The 13080-nt window shown below is 37.3% G+C and overlaps 1 protein-coding gene across 8 annotated transcripts in view; it reads left to right on the top strand.

Annotated features, from left to right (window-relative positions):
• Positions 1–9780, top strand: part of Zcchc2 (zinc finger CCHC-type containing 2) — a 63031-nt gene extending 53251 nt beyond the window's left edge. For 3 of the 8 annotated variants that reach the window (XM_023723136.1, XM_023723138.1, XM_023723137.1), the window contains exons 12-14: positions 2692–2820; positions 6900–8387; positions 9321–9780. In XM_023723136.1, the coding sequence (XP_023578904.1) occupies positions 2692–2820; positions 6900–8387; positions 9321–9388 (1685 nt within the window). In that variant the 3' untranslated portion in view covers positions 9389–9780. Of the gene's footprint in view, positions 1–2676; positions 2821–6899 lie in introns of all 8 variants that reach the window. The other 5 variants (XM_023723135.1, XM_023723134.1, XM_023723133.1 and 2 more) reach the window with 3 other exon arrangements.
• Positions 9781–13080: the final 3300 nt, after the last annotated feature.

Here is a 13080-nt window from a genome sequence, read left to right as displayed (position 1 = left end):
ATTCTCTTAATGAATAGAATGATTTGTTCTAATGGTGTTTGTAAATAGGATCACAAGTCCGCATCTTGTACAGCAATTAATCACTAAGAAGAATATATGCAGTTTATTATTTGTTGAAACTGTCCTTCTGATATGATTTGAAACTGTCTCATTGCTATCTGTTTGTCAATAAAACTTTGGAAAAAAAAAAAAAAAAAACAAATTGTCTACATCCAAGAAGTAATCAGTGTTACTGATCACTTGTATTTGCACTATATTTTCTTTTAAACCTGGTCTTTTAAATTCTGTATGTATTACACAATTACTGAGAATTCTTTCTGTTCAGTTTACCACCACACTTTTCTCTATCCCACCCTTCTGTTGCTGAAAAGTCTAAGAAAGTGAACTGGTTGGTCTCAGTTTCTTTTAGAAGATTTAGAATATTCTAAAGATCTCCAATTGCTTTAATAATTCATAGCATAAGTGTGGTTTTATCAACCTGATTTATGTAAAGGATTCTTAGCTTTGTAATGAACTTTTGTGTTTATAATTACTAGCAACGAGAATTTTTGTTTGAATAATGCTTTATGTTGTAAGGGATTACGTGTATGTGTGTGCGCGCACACACATTCAACATATCTGCCTTCATAATCAAATGTAAGACCTTTTATCATTTGGTACTTGATAACTGAAATGACATATCTCTATTTTAAAAAGAACATTTGTGGAATATTCATTGGCATAATTCTTTTCATAATCACTTCGCATACCTTTTGAATCTCGAGAGCATGAGCTAATTGTGACCATAAAAATTCCAAGGTTTTGCACAATTCCAAAGCACTTTCTGAATCATCAAAAACAGAAAGTTGCTTTTAGTATATTTGTAGACAGATTTTTTTTGTAGACAGATATTTATTTGAAAACTGTCACTTTATTTTTGTATTTATTTTAAAGAGAATAAAATTTTTTAAATGTTGCAGAATTTCAAAACAAGGTGTTAGAATTTTAACAGTAGTTGTATTATATATTGTTTTCTTCAGAGTAGTTGTTCAGATTACCATGCAAAATTGATCAAGCATTAGCTGTTTCTTTATGGCACTTCGGTGATTAGAATATTCACTTGCTAATATAAGGAAAATTATTTTATAGATTAAGCCATTTGGAGAAAAAGTCACTTGGACTGTTCATTTTGTTATATACTTTATGAAATATGTGTATAAGGATTTCCATATGTCCTGTGGTTTTTATACTTTTTATTTTCATAAGTTCAATTTAATGCTAAGTTCTTAAGCTATTGTCTTACTTTCCAGTAGCTTGGGATAAAATATCTGGCAAAGTTAAAGAAGAAAAGGCTTAGCTTAGTTTGTAGGGATTTTAGTCCTTAGTTAGTCCAGTCCAGCACAGGTCTGGGCTGCATGCAAAGGAGAAACCGTCCATGGTGGGGAGGCAGGAGGCAGCAGCCCTCCTTCTGCTTTCCCTTTTATTCCCTCCAGGTTATAAGCCTTTTGGATGATGCCACCCACATCCAGAACTGTGCTAACCCATTCAGCGGCTAATCCAGTACCACACCCTTATGCACCTTTGAATTTATGAGGCTTTAGGGACACCTCTAGGTATAAGCCATAATAGCCACTGTGTCACATTAGATTGGTTTCAAACATCTTTGGTTTGACTTGCATGCCCTTCTTTAGTTGTGTTGTAACTGATAAGTTAGAGCCTAAAGCTGTATATAAATGTATTCCAAGTCGTTTTCTGCAGAATTACTGTCTGCTTATGTGACTTCTCTGACACTTCCATTTGATGAATGGAGCTGTCAAAATTTTGGTAGTTTTCTTTTGGCAATTTAGCATTTAATTTATTACTCAAAAAGATTTAGCAACATATGCTTTCTTAATGTCCTCTAGTATTCATACAACATATGAGTGGCTGGACTGACATAGGGGAAGTCATCTTTAATAGTTCATAACACTGTTATGAACTTATCCCCTTAAAAAATGTGGGTTAGTCAAGTAAGTTGCTCATTACACAAAATGTGTTTTTGCCTAAGTGTTCATGGTCATTACCTTTCACTGGTTTGCTAGATTGCCACAGAAATGATTCCCTCACCTGTAGTTTTTTTTTAAGAAACCCCGGGTTGCTTCTGTGAGGATTTATACAATAAACTTGGATGAATATGAGCAGTATATAAGTATCCATTGCCAGACATTCCAATAAAACACATACAGCTAATTGTGGCAAGTATTGTATCTATCTTACTTTGGTATAGGCTTGGCCTTTGGCTAGAATGTAAGGGGCTGTAGAGTCCATTTGATGGGAGCATTTTATTCTTTTGAATAATCTGGTCTAGTAATTTTGACTGAACAGGCACTTTGGCAGAATATTCTGTTCTTGAAAGAATCTGTCACCAAGCTCTTAAGAAGTTAAAGTATGTAGGCTTAGAAATTGTTTTAAAGTAGTGGGACTGGATAGATTCGACAGAGAACCTTAATTCTGATGTCCTAAGATTCATTCCTTTTATACCTTTGTTTAAAGAATATATTAATTATTTTTTATTAAACCTGCTCATGAGTTTTCACCTAGATCAAACACTAGCCTTTTAAGTGTCTGTAGAAAACCTGAGAAAAATATTCGTAGCTATAACTAATTTCTGGCAATTCAACTCGGAAATTAACTACTTACCATGATTTTTTAAAATAGAGTTGTTATTTTTAGATGTGAATATGGACATTGGATCTGGACATGACACATGTGGAGAAACATCTTCAGAGAGTTACAGTTCTCCGTCTAGTCCACGACATGATGGAAGAGAAAGTTTTGAAAGTGAAGAAGAAAAAGACAGAGGTTTGCTTTTAGGAGGGGATATAGGAAGAGGTGGGGGTGGAGGGGAGTGATTACAAGAGAATTTTATGTTCCTAGCCCCCCCCTTGTCTTTTTTTTTTTTTTTTTTTTTTGAGACAGAGCTTCAATATGTGTAGCCCAGGCTAGTCTTGAACTCACGGCAGTCCTACTACCTCAGCCTCACTAGTGCTGGGATTGCAGATATGTACCACCATGCCCAGCTCCTAGCCCCATTATTGAATTCAAATTTGTTCTAAAGGATATCTTATTGACCATTGTGTTACTAGTTCCTAACAATATTGATTTTATGATTGATTTTGTTGCATGTGCAATAAGTCAGAATCATAACAGTATAGTTAGTGTATAAAGATTTAAGTTGTACATGTTGCTAGATGCAGATATATTTATACTTTTCATGGCTTCCTGATTGACCCTTACATCATCAAGATACCCTACTGTGTCTCTTGCAGCAAGTTTTGTCTTAAGCCTTTTTTGTCTGATAGTAATAGGACCACTATAGCTCTTTTTTGAGGGGTACTACTTTTGTGGCATTTTATATTTATCCTTTTTACTTTAAACCTGTTTGTGTCTTTGAATGTGTCTCTTATAGACAACATTTTGTTGTATCTTGGTTTGTTACTCATTTTGCCAGTGTCTGCTATTTGACCTGAATACATAGTTTGTTTACATTTAATAGAATTAATGATTAGAAGGGATTTGCTTCTTTCATTTTACTGTTTGTCTTCTGAATTTACATCTTCAGTTCCTCTTGGCACAGAGACTTAAAGTCAACCAGCAGTGGGGATTTAGGACACCCTCAGATCTTTCTTGGGAATGCACACAACCTTAGGCTGTACAGCTTTCTGGAATCCCACTAATACATGAAAGCTTCTCAAAGTTCCGTAATTATGACAGAAGTCCTATGGATAAAAAATCATTAACACTGAATGGGCAGGAGCTGCCAGACAAATCACACAATAAATATTTTGGTGAAGAGACTCTGGTGGGTAATTCTAAACCTGTACTTTGTCTAGTGGTTGCTATAATGCCGATTTGCACAGCTAGCGTGATTGAGGTACTGTTAATCTACAGGGCTACTTCAAAATGAGCTGGGATTATGATAGGGCTAGATGAAAGGTTCTCCGTCCTCATGAAATTTAGTTGTTTTTCTTGATTAAACACTTTATGGCTGCAGATCTTTAGTTAATTTCACGGTTCTGAGAACATTGATTTCTGACAGATGTTGCTGTGGTCTTTGTTGCTGTTATGGACCTTGGGTCATTGGAGGGCCTTACTCTACCATTCTGCTCTGGAAATAAGATCTTACAAAGACACGAATTGAATAGCATACGTTCTTTAAACATGCTGACAATATCTCATTGCTGACATCTTGGTCATAAAGTGTACTCCTACTGGGGACTAATAGGCAGTGATTTTTCTCTTTGGCAGTCTTCAGACCACACTGTTTCTTGCTGGGAAGTTTGTAATTCCCTGGGACTTCAACTTCTGTGTGCCTTTGAGCTGTGTCTTAGATACCTGTGCAGCAATATGTACAACAGTTGTTATGCTTTGTGAATAGTTGAAGTTGCTCTTTGCTTTGTGGTTATTTGTAGTCACACCAATCCAGTCTGCAGTCATTACCAGTTCTACCCACCTGAAGCCACTCTGCACTTCTGCTCTGTAGATTTCTCATAAAAGACAAAAATGAAAATAACTTTTGAGGGTAAAATAAGAGAAATTTTTTATACCTTCCCCATAATAGATGCTTCAGTGTGTTTCACAATGTGTTCATAATTGTTTCTACAGGGTGTACAAACAATCTTGTAACCTTAGCTTACTCTTCACATTTGACCTGGCTTTTCAGATACTTAGACATTACTTTGCTGTCATTGGATAGTATAAATTAGTGGTCCTCTGTGGATGACCTTTGCCTTTTTCTTTTCCTTTTTTTTTTTTTTAAATTTTTATTTATTTTGTACAGGGTCTCGCCACACAACTCAGACTTGTAGTGATCCTCTTGTCTCAGCTTCCCCAATGCTGGGATTATAGGCATGTGCCACCACACCCAGTTTTGGTGGCCACTTGATGTGGGGCCAGCATGACATGTGGTACCGGGGACCAAATCCCTGGGTCCTTGTGTTTACCAAGATAGCTGGCAGACTACCAAGCTATCTTCCAGGTCCCAATTTTTCCTAAAGGCTAGCAGTGGCAAACCTGTGGCACATGTGCCACAGTGGACTGTTTGTGTCTTTGAAAGCTCTTAAGAGGTTTGCTGTCACTGATGCAGACTTAGTTATTGACAAGAATGAACCTTCCTTAAATGAAAGAATCACTTAGGGCTCTCTCAAACTAGGAAAAATACACATTATAATTGGAATTTTGGTCACTTTTTAAATTTTGAGCACATACAAAGATTGCTTTGAAAATATGTGGCTTTGTTGATGCTCTAGTTAGTTGTAATGGTGCTTTGTTTGAGACTTTCCCCAAGTCAGTTTTTTTTTTTTTTTTTTTAAAAAAGATCTTTCTCTAATTTACCTAAATGAATCCTTGTAATGCTTAGAAAATCGTTGGGGACCATTTAAAATCATAGAGCCATTTGGTAGGACTTAAGATTGAAACATTACTTCATAGAGAAATTTGACCACCCAAAAAATGTTCCAGGTCTTTTAGGGGTTTTATTTTTGTTCTCTAACTTTGTACTGGTGGGGTGTTAGATATAAAACCACAAATAGGTTAGTGATTTGGGGATACTCTTTGTTTCATAAAGTTTAGTAAGAATGCTCCAATCATTAATCTGTTAGAGAAAGTTTATGCTAGAACCATTCACTTATTAGCTGAATCTCTTCTAATATAAATTAAATAGTTCAGTTAATAATAACGTTGACATCTTCAATCTGTAAGTATGTTTCATTTCACTTTAGGAAGGAAGACAAGTCTTAATTTGTTTTTAATATTCTGGTTCAGTAATTTTTAAATAGGCACTACATTTAATTGAATGGTCTGTGTACACATCAATGCATTATCTGGGCTTAACATTATCAATACATTATCAGAGATGTGACTTAGCTTTTCTCATTTGTCCCTTTAAAAAAAAAAAAAAAAAGTCCAGAAATTCAGAAGTCTAGACTGAAGTTACTTTCACATGTAAGCAATAAGAGTGCTATAGTATTTTAAAAAAAAAATGCAGTCATTTTGCTGCTTTGATTTTCGAGAAATGGCAGTACTTTCATATTTGTCGTGCTTCCTATGTTTTAGAATATTTATTTAGAATATTTATTTTATGACTAAAATTTTCTTTAAATTTTCTTCTTCAAGGCCTGGCCTGATAGCTTAGTGGACTAAAGCACCTGCTTAGGCAGAGCGCAGCAGCCAGGGTTGATCCTGGGCGTGTGTGCCCACTCCGCCTGCAGGGCTTGCTGAGACAGTGATGGAGACTGGGCATGGTGGTGCATGCCTATAATCCCAGCACTTGGGAGGCTGAAAACAGGAGAATCACTATGAGTCCAATCTATGTAGTGAGACACTGTAGAACTTGTCCTAAATACAGCAAAATAAATAAGTAAATGAATAAATTCTCTTTTTCCCATTGAAATTTGTAATAGCAAGTTTATTCCATCTTTAAAAACACTTCTCCATATCTTTAGATATTTGTTACATATTGTCTTGATCACTTTTTAAAAATATAATTTGTCTGAGAAAGATGGAAGGGTTTGAAGGTACAGAATAAGAATCAAATGGATTATCTAAAATTAAGGTTTAAATATGTCCTTTTTTTTAGTTTTAAGGTGGTATTAAATAAATGTCTGCATTTTATTCTGTGCTTTAGTCTCCAAATAATCTTTTATTATTTTGCTTATAGCCCCATATTTTTAAGATAAAGGATGCATACAGTCATGATCCATAGAACACCCAAATTTTTTTTTTTTTTTTAAAGGACACCTTAGAAAATTAGATAATGTGATAAAGGGACACATTCCAAACTTCTGAGGTAATTTTAGATAGGCTTTATTTGTAGCAAGAAAGATGGAAGTTATTTTTCAGTTAATACCTGTCTCTTTTTTTTTTTTTTTTTTTACCCCTAGACACGGACAGTAATTCTGAGGATTCTGGGAATCCATCAACAGCCAGATTTACAGGTTACGGTCCTGTCAACCAAACTGTCAAGCCACCTGTTCAGATTACTTCACTAGGAAATGAGAACGGAAACCTTTTAGAAGATACCTTGAACTCACCCAAGTATTCACACATCCCTTTTATGCCAACTTTACACTGTGTCGTGCACAATGGTGCCCAGAAGTCTGAAATAGTCGTTCCACCACCCAAATCTGCAGATGGAAAAACAATAGGGATGCTTGTTCCTAGTCCTGTTGCTATTTCTGCAATAAGAGAGTCCACAAATTCGACCCCTGTTGGAATCCTAGGGCCAGCAGCATCAAATGGAGAATCAGAAAAACATCTTGAATTACTGGCTTCCCCTTTACCTATTCCATCAACCTTCCTTCCGCACAGTAGTACTCCTGCCCTGCATCTGACATTTCAGAGGCTAAAATTGCCGCCACCACAGGGATCTTCTGAGAGTTGCACAGTTAATATCCCACAACAGCCAACCGGAAGTCTGAGCATCGGATCACCAAACACTGCCTTTATTCCTGTCCATAACCCAGGTAGTTTTCCAGGATCTCCTGTGGCTACCACGGACCCCATCACGAAATCTGCATCCCAAGTGGTAGGACTAAATCAAATGGTGCCTCAAATTGAGGGAAACACAGGGACAGTCCCTCAGCCTACCAATGTGAAGGTTGTTCTTCCAGCAGCTGGCCTCTCAGCCTCACAGCCACCAGCTTCCTACACCTTACCAGGCTCTCCCCTTGCTGCCAGTGTGTTACCCACCCAGAATTCCAATGTGCTCAACACAGCAGCCACTTCTGCCCAGCCAGCAAGTGCAGGCATTAGTCAGGCCCAATCCACTGTTCCTCCTGTAGTTCCTACCCATACCCCAGGTCCTGCCCCAAGCCCAAGCCCTGCTTTAACACACAGTACTGCACAGAGTGACAGCACATCTTATATCAGTGCTGTGGGGAATACGAACGCTAATGGGACAATAGTGCCACCACAGCAGATGGGCTCAGGTCCTTGTGGTTCTTGTGGGCGAAGGTGCAGCTGTGGGACCAATGGAAACCTTCAGCTAAATAGTTATTATTATCCCAGTCCAATGCCCGGACCAATGTACCGAGTCCCATCGTTCTTCACTCTGCCATCCATTTGCAATGGCAGCTACCTCAACCAAGCACATCAGAGCAATGGAAACCAACTTCCTTTTTTTCTGCCTCAGACTCCATATGCAAATGGACTGGTGCATGATCCAGTCATGGGGAGCCAAGCCAACTATGGTATGCAACAGATGGCAGGATTTGGGAGATTCTATCCTGTATATCCAGCACCTAATGTAGTTGCCAACACCAGTGGTTCGGGGCCCAAGAAGAATGGGAATGTTTCATGTTACAATTGTGGTGTAAGCGGACACTATGCACAGGACTGTAAGCAGTCATCCATGGAGGCCAATCAACAAGGTAATCACAATAACTCCCAGAGGACTTGTTTTTGAATTCACCTGTTTATCCTTTTTTTCTTTCTTAATCGTGTGATTCTTTTGTAGCAGAAAGATCTGTTTCTGTGTTCATTTACAGATGTTGTGTTTTCAGTTACAAATCATAAATGCAAACAGAAAAACTTATAAATCCAGATCATACAGAGCACAAGGAAGTTCAGAGGAATTTAGTCTCCAACTAAGAAATAAACTATAAAGGCACTTTTCAAAGAATATAATCAGAATTTGAATTATATAATATTTAATTTTCTTACAGCACTTTTTTTAAAGCAACAATTATGTTTTACAGAGTAAGAGAAATATTTAAATATTGAAAAGCTAGGAAGTGTGCTATTCATCTGACATGAAGTTTTTAGTAAACTTTAGTGTGTGTATAACCATCTGACCTCACATGTATGCCCATGTTACCCTTTTCTTTCCCCCAAATGTGTAAGGGAAAAAAATTTCAATATGCTCTTACATTTTACAAGAATAAAATAGTTAAACAGCAGGTTAGGGTAAGGAAATTTGAACCAAGTTTAATATCACACCAGAAAAAAAAAAAAAGAAAATATATAAATATAAGATACCAAATGCAGTATAACCCTGAAACTGCTCTTTTTAACTTGTATTTGGCCTTTGTCATTTTGCCAAATGTTGTTCAGAAAAAGTCTTAAATTGGGAGTTATACTGACTTGGCAGTTTTAAAGAAAAATTAAGCTTGATACTTTAGGTTGAACTTATTGCACAGACTTCACATTACTTTTCATCTTTTAAAATGATGTATTTGCCACTTAGAATGGTATTAGTGCTGAGGAGGGTGCCTCCTGAAGAGCATGCCCATTTGATATCTTGTAGTACTTTGTGATGCGTGTCATTGTAAGCGGTGACTTAGCCGTTCTCTTTCCCGTTTTAGGCACTTACAGACTGAGATACGCACCTCCCCTCCCCCCTTCTAATGACACGTTGGATTCTGCAGACTGAAAGGAGTAAAGCTTGCCTACTTAACACACTCAAGTGTGGGGAGTCGTGGGTTGTGAGGGAGGAGAGGAAAGGTATTTTGTTTGTTTCTTTGTCTATACATTTCCTAGATTTCTATACAGTTGGGAGTGTTTATTTCTCTTGTACCAATGTCCAAAACAAGAAAGAATGCAATGCTTCTTGAGCCTCTGGTCTCCTGGGTCAACAACAGGCTTATATGTATGATACATGGAACTTAAATTTCCAGGCAAACTTACCGAAAAATGTTGATGCGTGCTTTTTTTAAAAAACACTGAATACTTGCTGTGTGCAATGTTTACTGAATCTTTGAAACTGTGTATTTGACCTTTTTTAAACAACACTGGTAACAGTCATATGGTTTTGAAAAAAAAAAACTTTGCTTCTTCCCCAGCCTTTTCACTTTCACCCTGTAATACACTTTTCTCTCCAGTCAGTCTCCCCTTTCCGTGGCCTGCTGTGAGAGTGCCCAGCTGTGTAATTGTCTGTACTTCTGTAAACTGCTCTGCACATACACCAAAGGCAGAATATTTCATCTTAATCTTATGGGAGAAGTCACATCCCCTAGGTAGTATGTATATATGTAATAAACAGCATCACATAAGTACATATATGCAGCGCTCATTGTCCAAATAAACATGAAAATAAGTGGGACAGAGAGGAAGAAGTCCAACCATATGAAGCTGAAAAAAGTGATGTATGAAATGGACAAAAAGCTTTTTCTTGGGAAGAAAAAAACCATAATTTTTTCCTCGCATCATACTTTTCTAGCCTGTTGCTTCAGAGAGACACAAATTAAACACACTGGTGTGAATGTCTTTCTCTGTGTGCTTGTGTTTGTGATGAGATTCAACAACCACTTCTCTTCGTCGTCTACCACTGTGTCCTGCTCAGAGACACTACTTGAGTGAAGCTTTCTTTTGCTGTACCAACTGTTAGAGTGTTACATTGTGTTTAAAATGTGTGTGGTTCTTGCGGTCTGAACAGAAGCTGTGGGTTTCTACAAAAAGTCAGGTGTTTGTTTCCTAACCTGTCGTTCGTAGCAGTCACTTTTATAACTGTTTACCACTATGCTTGATTATAATGTGAAAGACTGAATTCTGAGTGTGTTAAGATGGTATTAATCATGTCAGTGTCATGTCACTAAGTTTAATGCTGCTGTTTTTAAAAAAAAAAAAAAAAGTTTTTTTAAAAGCCAATCTATGTACTAAATTGCTTCCAGGTAATTTTTGATTTCCTAAAGTGCACTGAGGTTATCTGGAAGATTGGGTGTATTTTTTGGTGATTGCTGCATTGAACAGCAGTGAACAGCTACCACTGTATAGTCTTGGCTTACAGGGCTCTGGGGGCTGTTTTCTCATTCCTCACTACAGAGCAGAAATGATAGGTTTTTGTTTGTGAAATAATGTTGGTGTGCAGCAGAGAAACTTAAATACTTGGTCTTGGCTGAGAAACCTAACAGACAAAAGACAAAAGAAAAAAACTTGAATAAAAAAGAAGCTTAATTTAATGCTTCATAAGTAGCATTTATATTTATAGCACCAATGTACATTTTGAAACTTTTGGGGTGGGAGTTAATGGGGAAGGGAAAGAGAAAGTTTAAAGGGATTGATAAAAGCTTTAATTTAGAAAGAAAAAAGTTTGAGTAAAGGAAATTATTTTGATTAAATATATTTTATTTGATTGGGTATTTTTGGACCACATTAAATCAATTGTTAAGCTGCAGTTGAGTTGTTCAGGTGAGAATGTTGATAAGCCACGTATGAGCGCATTGTGAATCACTTGCCAGTTGTACTTTATGGAGCTTATTTTATGATTTAAAATACTGTACTGTACATAGGAGGTATGTTACCTTCTCCTTATTTGTATGTTTACCATATACTTTGATATTTGAAATGTTATGTACTGGAAAGGCCACTTATATTTCTAGAACAGATTGGATTTTATGCAACCTTTTTTCCTGAATTAACAGCAATAAAAAAAATGAAAAAAAAACCTTAAGAATTGTGCCTTATTGCAAATTTTGTAAAAATGAAAACTAGGATATCATACTTCTTTAAAAAATCAACCCATTTTCCTGTAATTTGAGCGTTGAACCCTCAAGGCAGTTACCATCTGGGAAGTGTTCAGTTTTCCCCCTATTGCCTTTCTGTGTAGGTAATATGAAGAGAGGCTTTATTTCTGTCTGTTGCGCATATACAGTGTGCCAAGACTACGGTGGTAAACGGGAAAAAGTCCCTGTTGACTTGGAGCTTAGGTTTCTTTCTGCTTTAGGCATTCCCTTGTTGCAGATATTAAGGATCTAATTTACTTCATCATTTTTTTTAAAGCTGAGGGATCTTCTTAGTTCCTTACTGAGAATCCTTTATGTCACTGGCTCTCTCTTCTACACCATTGTCAAGTCAGAAATCTTTTGAACCATCACTATTTCTTAGACACTGGTGGGAAGCTATAAAGATTAAATGAAATAATAAATAGCACAGACTTAACTAATAACACCAAGAAGACACTTGAATGTTAACGAACAGAAGGATCATGATTCTGTTCTAAGAGTTGTGGAGAATATATTAGCCTAGGAGTGAAGGTGATGATACTTTGGTAAGGAACTTAGCACAGAATTCATTGTTATTAGGGTTAGTTACTTGAACTCCATCACTGATACAATAGGTGCCCCCCAAGCCTCTGTCTAGTCAGAAAGCTCACCAGTTAGTGGTAGGTGTGGGTTATGCACACATGGCCACAGCCTGCCATCTGATTACTTCATACCAAAGTAAAAGAGCTCAAAGTCCAGTGCAAAATATCTTTTTTTTTTTTTTTTTTTTTTTTTTTTTTTTTAAACAGGAAGCATCTAGTACTTAAGAGCACCATCCACTCTGAGCTTGGAAGACACCTTTTCTCAGTTCTACACATTGATGACAGAAAGCATTGTAAGATTGAGGCAGTAAAACCTCATAGAGGCAAGCTGTGGACAGAGATTTAGCCCTGTGACCCTTTTATTTTGTCCTGAAAGAATAAAGCAAATGCCAACTCTTCACTTCTAAATAGGACTCATTTACTTAAAAAAAAAAAAAAAAAGTTTTGAGGTAATATGGGCATGAAGTGAAGTGGGGTGCTCTGACTTGAGACGTGGTCACTGTATTTCCCCATCTTCCCTCTCTAGGCACAGTTGTGATGAGAAGGAAGGCTCTGAGGTCTGAGAGCTGAGGAGTGGTGTGGGCCGGGCATGGAGGATGTGTGTCAGCTGCAGTGCTCCACCTTTCAACATGACCCTGAGCGGAGCATGGGCGAGTCATACTGTGCAGCCCCCATTAACACATTGGCTTGGACAGTTTGGATTGCTAAGGTCATCTAATGTCAGTATTTTATGTTAGTGTATAAATGCCGCTGTTGTGACCACGCATCCTAAATTGTCCTTGCCCTCAAATTCCTAAGTGCTGTCCTCTTTTGAAAAGTGTAAGTGAGCCCTGTTAGACCATAGAGCTACATTTCCTGAACTTTGTGTGTCTGCAAGCATTTATCAATCTTGGGAGTGCACAGTGTTAGGCTTCTTACCTGTTCTGTAAAGTACCACTCATCACATGTGGAGAACATAGAGCCTTGCCTCTGCATCATCTGTCGTGACTGCAGGCCTTGGTCACCAGCAGCTCGTAATCCCAACATCCTATTTGCTCTTTGAA

Source organism: Octodon degus, unplaced genomic scaffold (assembly GCF_000260255.1).
Source record: "Octodon degus isolate 3935 unplaced genomic scaffold, OctDeg1.0 scaffold00097, whole genome shotgun sequence".
Lineage (NCBI taxonomy): Eukaryota > Metazoa > Chordata > Mammalia > Rodentia > Octodontidae > Octodon > Octodon degus.
This window is presented reverse-complemented; position numbering and strand designations above follow the sequence as displayed.